The sequence below is a fragment of the Rhipicephalus sanguineus genome, chromosome 3 (genome assembly GCF_013339695.2).
Source record: "Rhipicephalus sanguineus isolate Rsan-2018 chromosome 3, BIME_Rsan_1.4, whole genome shotgun sequence".
NCBI classification, from domain to species: domain Eukaryota; kingdom Metazoa; phylum Arthropoda; class Arachnida; order Ixodida; family Ixodidae; genus Rhipicephalus; species Rhipicephalus sanguineus.
In genome coordinates this window covers 213,842,429-213,858,603 of record NC_051178.1, presented here as the reverse complement: position 1 = coordinate 213,858,603, position 16,175 = coordinate 213,842,429, and the positions used below count along the sequence as shown (strand labels likewise).

The window sequence follows — 16,175 nt, the reverse complement described above, 5'->3', positions numbered from 1 at the left end:
TTTGAGTCATTTGGCAGTGTGTAACAACAAAGGAAAATTATTTTGTATGCTGAGTATAGCTGCGTCATGTGTTTTTCATGTGCCCAAGGCCTGTAACGGTGAGCAGTGCAGAAAGAGAGATGGACGTCAATCAGGAAAAGTTACTATGGGCTGAGAATGGGAAAATATCCAGACCTCAAAGATGAGGTTGCACACTTTCGTAAGCAGCTAAGTGTATACTGACCTTGTCAAGGTAATGACACGCGATCGAGGTGATCTAGAGCCAGCTAAACAGGATTATAGAAGAAAATCAACTGCCACGACAATAAACTTTCAGTTCTTTGAAGGCAAATTGTCCTTGTGTATACCTTTTTTTTTTGTTTTCTAATCGTCAAAATAGGGGCATGTCACTTATCTTTAAAATGTGGTAGCAATATATTCATGTGCATTTTTATTTTAAACCATCAAAATCGGATGTGCGTTAGATTTGTGTAAATACAGTACTTGAAGGCATAGTTTTTATCAAGTTGAGTGAAATGCTTTTTCTTAACACTTTCCCCCTTTTTAAATCTACTACATTCAGACTGTAACATATTTGGATGCACTTGCGATGTTAGCACGTCATTTTTTGGGGCACTTCTGATAAGCTGAACTCATGGTAAGACCAACAAATGTTTACAATCCCTTTGAGTTGGTGACTCGAGGTAGGCTGTACACAGAGGCTGAAGCTGCCTGCTCAGTTCTTCCATGGAGTACTCACCCCTTGTTGTGAAAGCAGTGTGAGTTTGCCCATCCACCACACTACCAGCCTCTGTCTTTGGTGCACCACTGGATGCAGGGAGGTTGTTGTAGATTCGCTTGTAGTGGTTGTAAACAGCGACGGACAGTACCTTCTTGGCATAATTTTGTCCCACTACGTGATGGTTCAGATACTCGTAGATCTAAAGCAAGAAAAATAATAAAATTATTTTCCTCACTACTTCTGGGTGATGCACAGAAAGAATGAGCAAGCATAATGAAATCCCTCGTGACAACTGTGAAATGAGACCCATAGTACTGCTCTGAATTGCCCATATTCTTACAGTGGAGGAGTTACAAGAATGTGCAAGAATCCCCTCAACGTGTAACATTTGTAACTCACTACAGCCAAATATATTAGAAGAAAATGCCTGCCTCAGTCAGTGGCCAAAGTGGCTGTCGAATCAGATGCATTGGATCACATATAGTCATCTACACAACTGACCCATTGGGAAAGCAGCCCTTAGAGAAGCCGTAGATGTGGCAGTCAGTGTTGGCAAATGTGACAGCCTATTCAGCTTGGTGACACAAAAGAATGTTCTGACAACATTACAACTCAAGAAAAACCCTCGTTAACTCTATCAGGACAATGTAGTAAACAACGTGTGGGTGGATCAGTGACGTCATCAGAGTGGAAAAGGAGCCGCACATCCAGGCACAACCCTGCAGGCCACACATCTAAGCCAGCCCTATTGCCTACACAGGTTTGTTGCCTCTCCAATACCGCATGTCACCAAAGTGACACATTTTTTTCTGGTATTGCTCTGCCCTCATAATTGTACTGCTTGTGGTGCTGGTCCGTGGTGCTGATGCTTCTAACATCAGGCGATCTTGAGGAAAACCTGGGGCCAAAGACAGCCGAGATGTTGAAGCAACTCTTACAAAACCAGGTAGCATCCAAATCTAAAATAGGCACTATGAGGAAAGAAATGTCCGATTTAAATATTACAAGTGACAAATTGACAAGCTAACTTAAAAATATTGTTACAAGCCGTGACGAACAAGCAGGAATGCTCCATAGAGTCGATGAAGACGACGATTGCAATAGCGCTCGCGTTGTTGTTGTTGTTGGCGTGCCGCCATCTTGACTGAGGACTCCCCGTGTATATCCTGTAAATACATTTCATTCTTTCTTTCTTTATTGCGGGTATTCTCACTCCCGTGACATTTTGGTAGAGGTGCGGGGTACCAACACAGTATAATGGAGCTCCGAAGCAGCCGACACTTGGTTGAACCCACGAAGGCAGAAGAGGGTTCGGCCCCTGCAGTTGTCCTTCCACAGCTGAAAGACCTGGGCACGTTCTGCAGGACTGACAATGTCGACATCGAAGAATGGTTGCCGATGTACGAACGCACCAGCAAGAATTATCGCTGGGACAGCACACTTATGTTGGTGAACATCCTATTCTACCTGAAAGGGACAGCGAAAGTGTGGTTCGAGAATCACGAAGCCGAAATTGGCAGCTGGGATGCATGCAAAGAAAAGATGCGTGCCCTGTTTGGCAAATCGACCGGCAGAAAAATAGCGGCCAAAAAGGAGCTGGCGTCTCGTACTCACATCGATGGAATCCTACCTGCCTTATATACAAGACGTGCCCACCCTTTGCCGCAAAGCGGACGACAGCATGGAGGAGTCTGAAAAAGTGGCAAATATCTTGAAAGGTATAGCAGATGATGCATTCAACCTCGTGATCTGCAAGGACTGTGACACAGTAGATGCCATCATCCGCGAGAGCCAGCGTTTCGAGACCGCCAAAAGCCGACGTATTGCCCATCAATTTACTCGACTTCCTAATACAGCAGCAACATGGTCGTGCGAAGACGCCCCCCTACCACAGGCACCACAGACTGTGGAGCACGTGACAAAGATAGTCCGACGTGAACTTGAACCTATCTCTCCTGCCTCCCCGTGCTCTCGTTCCTGTGATTCCAGCTCGCATATACCACTAGTGCATGCCATCGTTCAAGAGCTTTCGAATGTTGGCCTGGCCTGTGTGTGCACCACCGCTCCCTCCCGACCGATTGACCGTCGTCCGCCACTTTCGTACACCCAAGGCCAGAGGCCGGTGCTTCCTCGCAACCCCGCCGAATGGAGGACTGGTGACGACCGGCCCATCTGCTGCCGTTGTATTGGCCACGTGGCTCGCTATTGCAACAGCAGATGGTATTGGTGTCAGGCGTCCTATGGGTCCAACCGTCGCCCAGAGATAAATGATGGTCAATTCCAACCCCACCGTCAGTCACCTCAGTCCACCAGTGATGACGTTTCTTCTATGCCGTATCGTCGGTCGCCATCACCGCATGGTCACCAGTCCCGCTCGCTGCAATTTCGTTGCCCGTCGTCTCGCTCACCCGAATTCCGCTGTCCTGCATCGCCGACTTCCCACCTGTCTCGGCAAAACTACACGATGCAGCTCCCGGAGGTGACGCTGCATCGACGATTCTCCCGCTAAATCCTCTGACCACACTGCAGACTCGACGCAACCTTATTGACATTAAAGTGAATGACGCACATGTTGTTGCTCTTGTGGACACAGGGGCCCACCTATCAGTGATGAATTCAGAGCTTCATCGCCGCCTAAAGAAGGTTTTAACGCCGCCCACGGTGCCGCTCATCCAGGTCGCCGACGGTGGAACGTTGCCCGTGCTTGGGATGTGCTCTGCACGTATTAGTGTTGCTGACCGCTCCACAGCTGTACTATTTGGCGTGCTCGAAAAGTGCGGCCATGACCTCATTCTCGGCATGGACTTTCTGTCTGCCCACTCTGCCCTTATTGACTGTGGAACCGGCTTACTTCAGCTCGACCTGCCATGTTACTACGACGCTCCAGCAACACCTCAACCATGTTTGTGTTCTATCGAGTACGTCTGCCTAGCGCCTCAAGCCGTTATGTATGTGTCCGTGGGCTCTTGTCCTCCTATTCCCGACAGCGATTATGTGTGACAATATTGAGAAAATGGGTGAGCATACTAATAGTCTAGAAATTATAATTTGGCAACAAGAATGGAAATTATCTGACTACAAAAACAGAAGCATAACCTCTCTTGTTCTTGGCCAACCTGAAGCTTCTGGTGAAACCGAGTTAGACCTGACAGAAGCCATCGTTGGTAAATTGTTTGAAGTAAAATTGAGTGTTAAAGTCAAATACGAAGACCGAATTCAACAGCTGAGAAAGCAAAAGCCAAATAGCCCAAGACCAGTCATTACAGTAGACTCTCGCTAATTCAAACTTGAGGGGACCTCAGGATTTTATTTGAATTATCAGAAGTTCTCATAAATATGACTCAGGGCAACACACCAACTAACCCTGCGATGTTTATTGTTTCTCAGTGCCGCAGCAACATCATAGACTGCTCTGCATGATTGCCAGTAAAATTTTTAGACATCGGTGATAACACTGGTACTTGTTATTATACAACGTGCGCACGGGCGTGTAATTAAGGGACGAAATGTGTTGCGTCCGACAGTTGCTAGCTCCTTTTAATTCTTAGGACACTTTCTTGCATGGCATACTGCAGAGAAAGTGACTTTAAGGAACATTTGGCATGCAATAGATGAAGGCCAGACCGTTCAGTTTTTTTTCCCTTGGTCAGTACAAGATTATTGGTGCACAAGGTTCGGCTAGTTTGGCCGTTTTGTAGGCAGGCAATCAGCTTTATTTGCACCTGTTAGTAATAGAAAAACGTGAATGTTCAGCTAGAAGCAACAAAGGCAGCAGATATTTCCAGACATGGACAAGCAAAAAGTTTGAATTAAGCAAATTTGTGCAGTGAGGCAGTTCAAATTAAGCAGCTTTAAAATATACATTGAAAACATAGTGGGCCAACCAGAAATTTAAGATTTGTTTGAATTAACCGAAAGTTTGAATTATCAGAGTTAGAATTATAGAGAGCCTACTGTATAAACTTTTATAGCCACCGTGAAAGAGTGCTAAAAAACCTGAAGCGGATTAACGTTACTATCGGCAACACAAAGGATTTTAGAAAGAGCAAATGGTGCAAAAGTGAGGTTGATTCATGGTAAGCTTAAAGTATACTGTCACGTGGTCGTGACATGGACGAAGGCAGAAGTCAGCAGGATAAGAACGAGTCTTTTATTTGGCGAACTTACGCCAAGAAATGAAATGGTCACTTTACAAGCGATGCACAATGAGCACGGATTGCGGCAAACAGAGCATTGACCGTCGATCAACTGACAAGCGGTCAAGGGCGTCGGCTTTTATACAGGTGCTATCGAACTTTCCAGCGATATCGCTAGTGGTGGCGTTATCTCTCGACAAAGCTGGAACATTCGTGTGCGGCGCGCAATCTTAACGGGACATTCTAAAACAATCGCGAAGCTTCTTACACTTCGCGGCGCGGCCTGCGCAGCGCATTGCCCACTGTCTTTGTGGGTGAAGCTCCAACTTTCAGAGGGGGGCATTGCACCCCTCTGAAAAAGCATCGTCCCGATGCTTAAAAAGAGAACATGAATACATGCAATACTAAAGAAAACTAATAAAGCAAGCAAACATTAGAGTCCTCAGGTGCGTTAAAGGGACACTAAAGGCAAAAACGGAACTTTTGAACCACGCGCAACGTTCCCCATGGCAACGCCAAAGAGGTTCTTTTTTCGATGAATCAAACAGAAACGAACAAGCAGCATTTTATTACGTCTCTTGATGCACGGAAGGTTCTTTTTTTATCGCAGCTAGTTTGATTACGAGTGATTAATTGTATTCAGACTCTCCCAGGTCATCGGGATCACTTCCAAAATGTCCCACTCGTGGCGCTCATCGTGTGATACATTTAGCTTAATTTCTCGGTAAGTAGGGCACTGCTGTTGATAATACTGCCGTTTTAGACGTTGTCATACATTGAGCTTTCACTCTGACGTAAATTGTTATTTGCCTTTAGTGTCCCTTTAAATACTGTATTTTCTCGCAGATAACCCACACTAAAAAACAGAAAAGCTTGCTTAAAAAGTGAAGGCGCGGGTTCTATGCATGTTTTTTTTTTCTTTCTTTTTTTTTGAGTTAAAGTTAGGGGTGCGGGTAATATGCAGGGGCAGGTTATAAGCGAGAAAATATAGTATGTTTTTGTGTGATCACATAAATGAAAATGCAAGACTAATAATGGCTGCTGACCTGAATTTATAGCATATTAACATGTAAAGCTTGACAACTGGTCATGCAGAAACCCGTAGCGCTGATAAGCTGTTAGAACTAATGTTTTCTCATAGCCTCACACAAATCACTAAAGATTGTACCAAGAATTACCCCGTATATCATGGTCATTGCTAGAATTGATTTTCATATCAAGTGATGTGACTAATTATGCCGTATCAGTAGAAGATAGTATATCAGACCTCAGAATGGTTGCGGTTGACGTGTTTTGAGATACCATCACTGGAGCAAAGCATCATAATTATGCACATGTTAAATACTATGGTTGTGCTGATGATCCAACAATCATTGACTTTTTAAAAAACGTTGCTTGGTGAATTTCAGTTATATGAAAACTTGAGTTGGCTGAACAGCTCTGAAAACGTTTTAAGCAAACTGCCAAACAATTTTTAACGTATGGGGGTTCTTTCACTTGTACCCAATGCATGGTACAGTATAACCGCGTTCATTTGTTTTAAAAAAAGATGTACAGCAAAAACGTAGCCTCTGAATTCACTAAAGCATCACACAGTTTCGCTTGATAATGATATCACAAACATTGGAATTGAGAAATCATATCAATAAGCTTCTCCTGCAGTTGTCCCATCTTGCCGTCAGTTCCCGTGAAATGCAGCCAAGGAATCAAACTAGCAACATGCCTCAAAGAAAAAAAAGAAAAATGGAATCGTGCTATTAAACCAGCAGCCATGGTAGCGATCGTGTGCCACAGGATAAGAAAAAAAGAATTACAGCAATGCTAGTAGAAGCACGACCAACCTTCTTTGGAGGAGGAGGTGGCTTGCGAACCAATCCAGATTTGTCCGCACTAATGCGGGCTTCCTTCAGAGTCTTCTTGGTGTCCATGTCGGACAGGACGACAAAGAAGTGGTGGCACTTCTCACACTTGACAAACCGCGTTGATGCTGCACCAAATTACAAGACGCCGGTTATTCATGGATCAAAAGTGGCCCCACAGTTCCTGTAAGGAATTCTTTTATAAAAACTTTCATTACATAGCTTCTACAAAGTTAACATTAACAGCTACACAGGTCGGATAAACGATTCGTAACCTTGAAGTGGCTTAGTTTCTTAGTTGTGTTTGCAAGTACTCCTCGCCAAGAGCAGTATCAAGGACAAATCAAGAAGGACAAGGCGTTAGCAAACCTTCCGTCACTCTGCACTCGAACGAATTTAGCTCCATCGACACGTATATGCAATAGAAAATCTGTTATCTTCATTTCTTGTTTGTTTCATTGAACGCATCTGCGCACGTGCCAAAGGTATATATATGTTTCATGACGACGTTGTGGAATAAACAGTTGCAAGTAGCACTTGCGTACCTTTCCTGTGTGCCGTGTTTGTGTTGCACTAAGTAATTTTTGCCAGTATGCACCAACTAGGCCCCCAAAAAAGTCCTATCAAGAAGGAGTTCTTGCACTAAGCAGTTTATTTAATAATACATATTCAGACCAAGATAAACTGCACAACATTAGAATACGAACTTATGGCAGAGCACTGGGCTAGTTAGATATATGACATTTGATGCATTTTCAGTGCTTATGAGGAAACAGGAAAAAAGTGGGAAGAGAAAATAGACAACAGCACAGGGAATTGTGTTGGTGTTCAACTGATTTTACTACCCGAAAAGGTAGTAAAAACCGCTGCTAGTAGCCATGACGGCGAGTCATGGCTACTAGCGGCGCTGACTAACACTCCCAGGTTTAAATGCACATATATACCCCATAAAGTGGACGGGGGGATGACCGCCGCCGTAGCTCAGTTGATAGAGCATCGGAAGCATTACTCAAAGGTCGCAGGTACGGTCCCTGCCAGCAGCAAGTTATCTTTTCGTCCACTTTACTTTCTTCACATTTACATCATAATTACTACAAAATAACATCCCCTATACTTTCCTTGGCTTTCTTGTCTGTTAGTTCTAATTAATGTTGTGTCTTACAAAGAAAAACGAGCCTTTAAAATTCCCTTCCTTCATTCTGCATAGATGTGTGTCACACTAGCACCTTACTGCAGAATTGCAATAAAGTACACTGACCAAAAGCAGAACTCAAAGTTTAACCCCTTGAGGGTTTTCACCGTACACGTACAGCAGAAGCTTCCTGGTACCAAAGAGTTTTCGTCGTACATGTACGGCATAGCGTTTATTTTTAAAATGCGCACCTTTTTCGATCATTTCTTTTGCTTTGCATGTGCTGCCATGCTTCGGGAATACGTGGAATTTTTTTCATGCGCCCATGTCTCTCCGTCATTGTTTTTTTTTTTTTTTTACTTTGCAAAGCGGCGCGGCGGCTTTCAGTTGCGCATCAGAACGTGCGCACATGGTCTGGCTGGTTTCAGTTTCGTCCTTTGGGTGGTTTTCACTTCTTGCTCCCGCAAAGCTGATGGCTGTTTGGTTTCTAATCTCTCAAAGGGTGACCGCTTGTTACTCTCTCGTTTATTGCTCCCCGGGGAGCGATTACATCTGCGGCGCTAAATTACACAAACGACACCGCCGTGATTGTGTTTCCTGTTTTGGGGTCTTGGAAAAACTAACTACGTCTTGTTGGCGATTAGACAAAGGATTACTGTAGCTTTCTCACTCGTTTCGCTTTCCGGACGGGCACACAACGATAGAGTTTTCTTCTGTGCGCTCACTGACACAGTTTGCTTACACTATGGAAGCACGCGCCGGTTGCTCTGCTTCCGGTGAAGTCGAGCAGCGATTCTTGCGATGCGAACTATTCCCCAAGTGCCGAATCAGAATCTGATTAATTGGATTTCAGTTTGTCAGACGAGGATTTTTTGACGAGTTCTGACTTCAATGACGATCAAGGAGCGACATCTGAAAAGCGTGTGCGGCGAGCCATGCTTCAAAGACTATCACACGCTGAAAAGCATTTAGTGTTAGAGCAGGAACATTTTTAACTGGAAAAGTACTCTGGTGTGCTTATTTTTGTATGTCTGTGAGCTGTGTTTAATACAATGCATAATTTTTATTTATAAAAAACTGTTAAGCTTTTTTTTTCAGGATTTTGCTTGATTTTACTACGAATAAACCATGTGTGTGTAACAACAAAAATGATTTTTTTGTCCCTTTACGGTCACGGAAAAAAAATTTTAGACAATTTTTTTCTGAAATAGAAACGTCTGAAGAATTTATTTCAGCAATAAAAAAATTGCACATTTTTGGACGGGATTTCGCAAAAAATTCGACCCTCAAAGGGTTAATGACATTTCAGCTCTCCATACGGGAGCCTTGTTCACAATAAAGAAGGTGCTCAAGAAAGGCTCAAACTAACAGACAAAGGTTTCCACATGGGTGCATGGATTGCCACACTTGGGGCAGCAGAGGTGTCCGTCTCCCCGGTTTCCGCCCCCTGTGCCTCCTCGTGCTCCACCCTTGTCCACTCCGGAACCACCACCACGAAGTCCCACGTCATCGTCTCCACTCCCATTGTTGCCACCTCCGACTGCAGTGCGCAGAGTGGCAACCAGAAGGCACCGACCTCCCGAGCCAATTGGCAACACCCTGTGCACGGATGCTCTGCTCTGCTGACCTTCATAGCCAAAACAACATTGAAACTCTTTCAGAAGTTGGGTAGGCACCAACATAAGTAATAGGGCCCACATTAAGTGGTACAGCAAAGAGTAAATTAGAACTTATCATTAAACTTGACGGAACACTCAACTCTAATTCCTTAAGATAGTTCTTGAAGGAGCCTCGAACCATCTTTTTTTCCAAGTCCAAAGAACATAGGTCGACAAGCTCACACACGAGTCGACTCGCTCAGACTCGCATAGACTCAGATAGAGCCGAGTCTGAGTGGGTAATGATTTGGTGAGCCTCTGTCAGAGTGAGCCCGGTTGAGGAAAATTATTTCGGTGAGTCTGAGCCCAAGCGAGCCCTAAGGGCAAAATATGTATCGTGAGTGAGTCTGACTGAGCTCCACATATTTTGCCGACCCATGCCCAAAAATGCTTCTTAAGTAAAGTGTCTGCCAGAAATATGCCAACAAAAGAATTTTTTAGAAAAACATTTAGTACGGGCAGAGGTGTCATGAGTGTGATATCAACCATTTAACATCTTTTGTTTTAGGAGAGCATAACATAGCATTCCTAATGTGTGGGCACGGTACAGAAAGCAGCTCGCAGTAGGTTTCTCCAGGAAGTGCGCAATTCTTATGAAAATTTAGAAGATTGATTTTTTACAGTCTGTTTCATTCAGTCCTATAAGTAATCAGCATATGGCAGCTCTTTATGGGAAGGGGCAGCCGCTGGTGGCCTGCTGGGAGCAAGCTTCAATTAGAAGAGGGGGCATTTAGAAGCTTTGCACTCTGCTTGTGAATACCACACAAAACGAAATTTGGTTGAGATGTTCATAGTTTCGTCTTCTATCCAGTGAATGTGTGAAGCCCAAAGGTTGGTTCAGGGCCTCTTCTACGAGCATCTGCAAGAGAGTAATTCAGAAATATGGACATGGCCTTTCATAGTACGACGAGCATAAGTAAAGAAGGATGTCCGCCAAAAATTGACATGGTAACGATAACAATGTTTGCACCATACCAATGGTCAGCTCTCAAGGCGACACATTTCACATAAAGTGTGGTGCCTCAGTCGTGAAGGGTACCATGGCACTTTATATTGTTCCAGCCGTTTCTTCCAGTGGTGCTGATTGGCTTATTTCATTAGAGCAAAACTGAACACAGTAAATCAGCGGGAACAGATGCCTTCTCAAACTGCTATTATACAGAGCAATGGGCAGTATTTACAAGACTTATAGCGCGGAACTTCTACACAAGGGACAGAGAAACACGACAAGCACAAGCGCAGTATTTATGCGCGCAATACACGAGATCTCCAAATGAAGCAGAGTCAGGTGGCATTCACACTGGCAACTGAAAGGGGTCTGGCAACCAAGGAGCTACTCACGACTGCCTGCTCCTTGCGCTCAAGTCAAGCCCCCAGCACAGTGTGCACGATGACGGAGCACCATACCTACTGGTCGTGTGGACGCCATTCACTCGGTGCCTCTCTACCTCCATGAATGTACACAGGCAGCAAAAATTGCATCTCTTCCTTGCCAAAATTTAACCACTCACTCCACCCTTCTCCCATTTTTCTTGGCATTCTTTTTGATTATTGAGCACAACGCCTTATACGAACACACTATTGAAACTGACAATGTAGAAACATTCCAATCGTTGCTTGCCAGCTGATTGTATAAATTTCATTGCCTTTGTCTTTAGTGCCTTTTCTTTTAATTTTTCTTAAGCCAGTTTTGTTGATGTTGTTGCATTATTTCATGTTTTACACATTTTATGCTACTGTTCTTGTGTAATGAGATCGTTTCATGTGTGACTTCTCTATGACGACTCCACTGAGTCAGCAGTAGTGTCAAATAATAATGCTCGTGTGTTCGTCCTCATCCACAGGGATGAAACATGCCTTTACTTGCTTCAGCCACTCGTTTACCGAGTGATTGGCCAAATAATCTTCCGCGTCAATGCTCCTACTCTACATGTTGCAGTGAAGCACGTTTTCTGCTCAGTCATGCGTAGCTCGGCATGCTTTTTCATTCTAGGGGCCATCATTGCCTTCCTCAGTTGCCTAATATATAGGGCCCACTCCAGAGTGGGCATCTCGTCCCTCCTGTTGCGAGCATGTAACCAAACTTATGAATTCAATGTCACAGGAAGCACTGATATGTCAAGAACCCATGTGGTTAACTGTGCAGGATCCTGGCCAAATAAATAATGTAACGACGCTGGCTCTTATGACACCCCCAAATCACACCGTTCTGGCAATAGTGAGTGAATAGTGAATACCAAGTGCTTGTGACACGACTGATTAGCACACTCACAGACAGATTGCAGTGTAACTATGACAGAGGCAATGACGAAGCCAGTGCCATCCACTGTAGCCATCGTGGTTTCATATTGTGGGCTGCACGTGCGACAGAACTGAGCAAAGTTGCGTGCAATACAGCTGGCATGCTGTGCCCATGTGAGCTCAAAAGTAGGAATCATTTGTTTCCGTATCAATGTAAATGTCAAAAATTATTAGTTTGTTTTGTAAGCTTACATACACCATTCGACAAACTGAAAAATTCAATATAGGTGCAGACTCAATAGGTTAATGTTCTTAAAAGATGTCCAGCCCTGTTTTCAACCACTGACAACATGAAACACTAGGCAAAACTCAGTGAGATTCAATATAACATACAGCAGCTATCCCTCCCTTGCCTGTGCTGTGCACAATACCTCGTGCTTACAATGATGCGACAATGGGAAAGAATCTATTCAACACTCACTGTTGGCAACTTTCCTCAAGATGATTGACCTTGTTGGGCTGACTGCGCAACGTATTGCCGACATTTTCTGTGTTAAGAGATGAAAAGAACACTTAAAAGCACTAGTTAAAACACACATGGTGACACCACACAATGAACATAGGAACTAAATTTAAAAATAAAAAGAAGCTTGAAAAGTGCCAGTCTAGTGGTTTTTTTATTAACCCTTTCACGAATAAAGACAAGCTGAGCTCGTCCATGCTGAAAGAAGTGTTTGGGGGTGTCGCAGCTAAGCTAGCCCGATTCATTTTGTTGAATTCTCTTCGGCTTGAACAGTTGGTGAAGTAAAAAAGTATGCATTTTGGTCGAGAAAGGGCTGCATTCTGGCAACCGGAGTTAAAAAGTGGCGTCCCCTTCCGTGAACGCGAGTGCCGGCAACAAACTCGTTCAGAAAAAATGAAGAAACAAAATGCCTGTTTGCCGAAGTTTTGTGGAATGAAGGATTTCAGCTCTTCTGCAAGCATGGTAGTGAGTACACAGAGCAGCATATTTTTCTAAATGATTGGATTTGAACAAGGACCACGTGTCGACATATCGGCAGTGGACGCCGATAGACGCAAACAAACCCACACTGGCGCGTCCAAGGCTTTTTTTCACGGGCTCTTTGTCCCTGCGCATTATTTTTGAAATTTCAAAGAAATTTTTCAGCACTGAAGGCTGGAGATGTTAGGGCACTCTCTGTGGTGCAGTGCCAGTGAAGCCAATGCTCTTCGTATTTTCAAAAAATTATTTTGCTTGTATCTTGTGAATAAAGCACCTTTAAACAGCTTTTTTAGTTGTTTCAAGACACATAGAATCCTATAGGCAAACAAAAAAGATATGTATTTTTGTGTCATTTTTGGCTGTAGCGAAAGGGTTAAATCATTTCCTTATTTACTCAATTTCATGCACTAATAATCTAACACGTTCACACTAAATCCAGCTGCAGCGTGTTGCGTGGGTCCCATTTAGGACGCAGTAAGAAAAAAAAAGAGTGAGGCAGCAAGTTCTGAACTTTACATGCAAAAATTTTTTACAGTAATGTGTTGTTTTCCATGTGGGTATTACGCAATTACAAGATTACAACTGATGCAAAGCACAGGGGAAATGCCTTTAATGCTGGCTGTGCATCCAGATGGAACAAACAGTTGCGGGTAAAGTTCCGTCCAGACGGAACAAATTGCAGTGGTTGAAGTTCTGTCGCGACAAAATTTTAAAAAATCTCTCGTGTTTTGTCCAGCACGCCTCTTAGCATGCAATAAGTTCTCCCACAAGTGTGCTGTTGCCTAGTCACCTTTTGTGATGTGCTGCGCATGAATCGGGCTTGTGGTTGCGATAGCTGAACGGTCGTAGGTTCAGCTTTCTTGCTCAATTTCTTTTTCCTGGTTGGGCTAGAATTTGAGCTCTAGACAAAGGTACTCGACATGCACATTTTGCATAATGCTGAACCAACTACAGATCTCTCAAGTGGGTGGGAGAGTTCATTTGCAACTTGGAAGCTTGAGGTGACACAACGTGTGTGTGTGTATATATATATATATATATATATATATATATATATATATATATATATATATATATATATATATATATATACATATATATATATGGTGAAGGAGAAAGAAACGACGCTGATAACTTTGTAAACAAATACTCCACGGAAGAAGAAGCCTTATAAACTAGCGAACTTGGCAGCATTATGCGCGGGCACATTGGAAACCTAACGGGCGGGCTATTTCTAGACGCATGCAGGAAAGATACGTGGTTACGAAGGAAAAATGCAGGAACTATACGGAACCCGTCGCGATGAATACAGCCGCAGGAATCAAAAAGGGTGGTGCGCGTCGCTGCGTCGAAAACGCGTTGTATCGCTTTCTGATTAGGTGCAGTCGTTGTTGATGAAGAGTGCCACGAACAAAGCGCATTGGCTGTCACGTATCAGTTCATTAAACCACCGTGACAGAACGTGGGAGGCGAAAGTGTGCACCATTTGCAAAAGAGAACACACTTTTACATGCCGCGTGACTAGCCATATATATTCGCACAGAAACAGCGGCAACCACTCGGATACATCCAGGCTGCGTCGATCAGAATGTCACTGCAAGGTGCGCATGAAGATGTAAACAACTACGATGAAAGCATCAGCAATGCGGGAACGACGGCGAGAACACTCGAATGGCCTTGAAGGCGAGACCTTAGCAAGACAAAAACCTAAACAAATGCTAAAACAACTAGGCGCTCGTGTTAAGAGACAGTTTGCGTAAGCCTAAGCCAAACAGCTAAAACAGAAAAGAAAAAAACCAATCTAGCGGATGCAGCACAAGGCAGCGCGATTGATCAAAACCTTACCTCCGCTGCAGCAGTGAAAATGTTGCTGTTCGTAGAAATTGCTCTTACGGCTGAACAGGCTTTCTCCTACGCGCACGAAGCGTTCGCCGAGCATGAAAGTGGAGCGTTAGCACAATAGCACACTTTCTCTTTGCGTTGCACAACTCGCGTCAGTGAAAGTAAACCGGGAATCTAGTTCTAAAAGCATTCATTTTCGGTCGGCCTACTGAACAATAATGTCAGGTGCCTTTAGTTTTCGCACACTCCAGTGGAGGACGCCACATGTCGAAGCCAACGCCGGCCAACGCCACGCCGCCGCGCATCCCTTTTGTAGACAAGGCGAGAGCAAAGTCAAGATCAGTAGGAAGCCAAAGTAGAGTAGCTAGCCAAACATTAGCCAAAGCAGGTCAAAGTCATAGGCCAAAGTAGCCAAAGCACAAACCGCACAAACTGCACAGCAGAGTGCATAGTGTGTTCTCTGCTGGACGTGTTGGGTTCTGTGTCAACAGCGTTGGTCTGTATTACTTGTGCGGCTGGCCATTTGCCTTGGACGACTTGTGAAGCGTAGTGTGAGTGAGGTCGAAAAATGGCCGACGAGGAATACGAAGGTGACGACGTTGGAGGCGCCGACGACTTCGACGACGTCGAGGAGGACGAGAACCTCGACGAGATCGACCAGAATGACGAAGAGAACATCGAGCTGCTTCAAGCCGCGGACGGCCAACCGCAGCAGAACCAGAAGCGCATCACCACCACGTACATGACCAAGTACGAGAGAGCGCGAGTGTTGGGCACGCGAGCGCTGCAGATCGCCATGTGCGCGCCTGTCATGGTGGAGTTGGAAGGCGAGACGGACCCTCTGCAGATCGCCATGAAGGAACTCAAGGCTCGCAAAATCCCCATCATCATTCGCAGGTACCTGCCTGACGGAAGCTACGAAGACTGGGGTATCGACGAACTCATCATCACCGATTGAAGCTTGCCATCGAAATAATGCGTGTGTTCTGACAATAAAACAGTGTAAATAATCAAGATTAGCTCAGTGTTCTTTGAAGTATTGTCTCTTGACTGAGCGCAGTTGCTTGGACCATATTCTATATGTATCCATGTGAGCCTGCCACAAAAAAGCGCTGAACCTTCAGAGAAAAGAAGACATAATACAGAATCTGCTCGAGGAAGATGCCGTTGTCTGTTCTGCCGATTTTGTGCATGTTGTTCTTAGGCAGCACTTTTTTTTCTTTTTCTTTTTTTGTTCACCGAACTGTGTACTAACTCAAAGCCGAGCCGTTTACTTTTCACGTGTGTGTCCGTGTCGTCTCTCTCGTGGGTGTTTGGAGTTGGCAGGGAGTAATCGTTGATTATAACAGTCGGGTTTGACACTGTGCACTATTTTTTATTGTCATCAGAATAGAACTCTTTCGGTTTCGCCATTTCACGTTTGAATGTCGCAGAGAAAGAAAATCATTCGTAGCAGCCGTGACTGAGACACCCACTGACATTACCTTCGGTGCTCACTCTTATTATCCAATGTGGTCTTTCGTATTGTAGTGACAAGGCATTAAGTTTATGAATCGTCACTGACCTTAATTCTTTCAGCACAC

General features: G+C 44.3%; 2 protein-coding genes across 2 annotated transcripts in view; one reads left to right on the top strand and one right to left on the bottom strand.

Annotated features, from left to right (window-relative positions):
- LOC119388271 (ATP-dependent Clp protease ATP-binding subunit clpX-like, mitochondrial) overlaps positions 1–14,849 on the bottom strand; it is a 72,974-nt gene extending 58,125 nt beyond the window's left edge. The window contains exons 1-5 of the mRNA XM_037655952.2: positions 14,596–14,849; positions 12,229–12,295; positions 9,218–9,475; positions 6,699–6,844; positions 740–920 (exon numbers count right to left, since the gene is read on the bottom strand). Coding sequence (XP_037511880.1) covers positions 740–920; positions 6,699–6,844; positions 9,218–9,475; positions 12,229–12,292 — 649 coding nt within the window. The 5' untranslated portion in view covers positions 12,293–12,295; positions 14,596–14,849. The remainder of the gene's footprint in view (positions 1–739; positions 921–6,698; positions 6,845–9,217; positions 9,476–12,228; positions 12,296–14,595) is intronic.
- A 149-nt stretch (positions 14,850–14,998) lies between these two features.
- LOC119388273 (DNA-directed RNA polymerases I, II, and III subunit RPABC2) lies at positions 14,999–15,557 on the top strand. The gene has a single exon (XM_037655956.2). It carries the CDS (start codon positions 15,161–15,163, stop codon positions 15,548–15,550), a length of 390 nt encoding a protein of 129 aa, XP_037511884.1. The 5' UTR covers positions 14,999–15,160; the 3' UTR covers positions 15,551–15,557.
- The last annotated feature ends 618 nt before the right edge of the window (positions 15,558–16,175 follow it).

Excerpts from the sequence above, each read along its gene's own strand:
- LOC119388273 (XM_037655956.2), top strand. The coding sequence starts at position 15,161 with ATGGCCGACGAGGAATACGAAGGTGACGACGTTGGAGGCGCCGACGAC.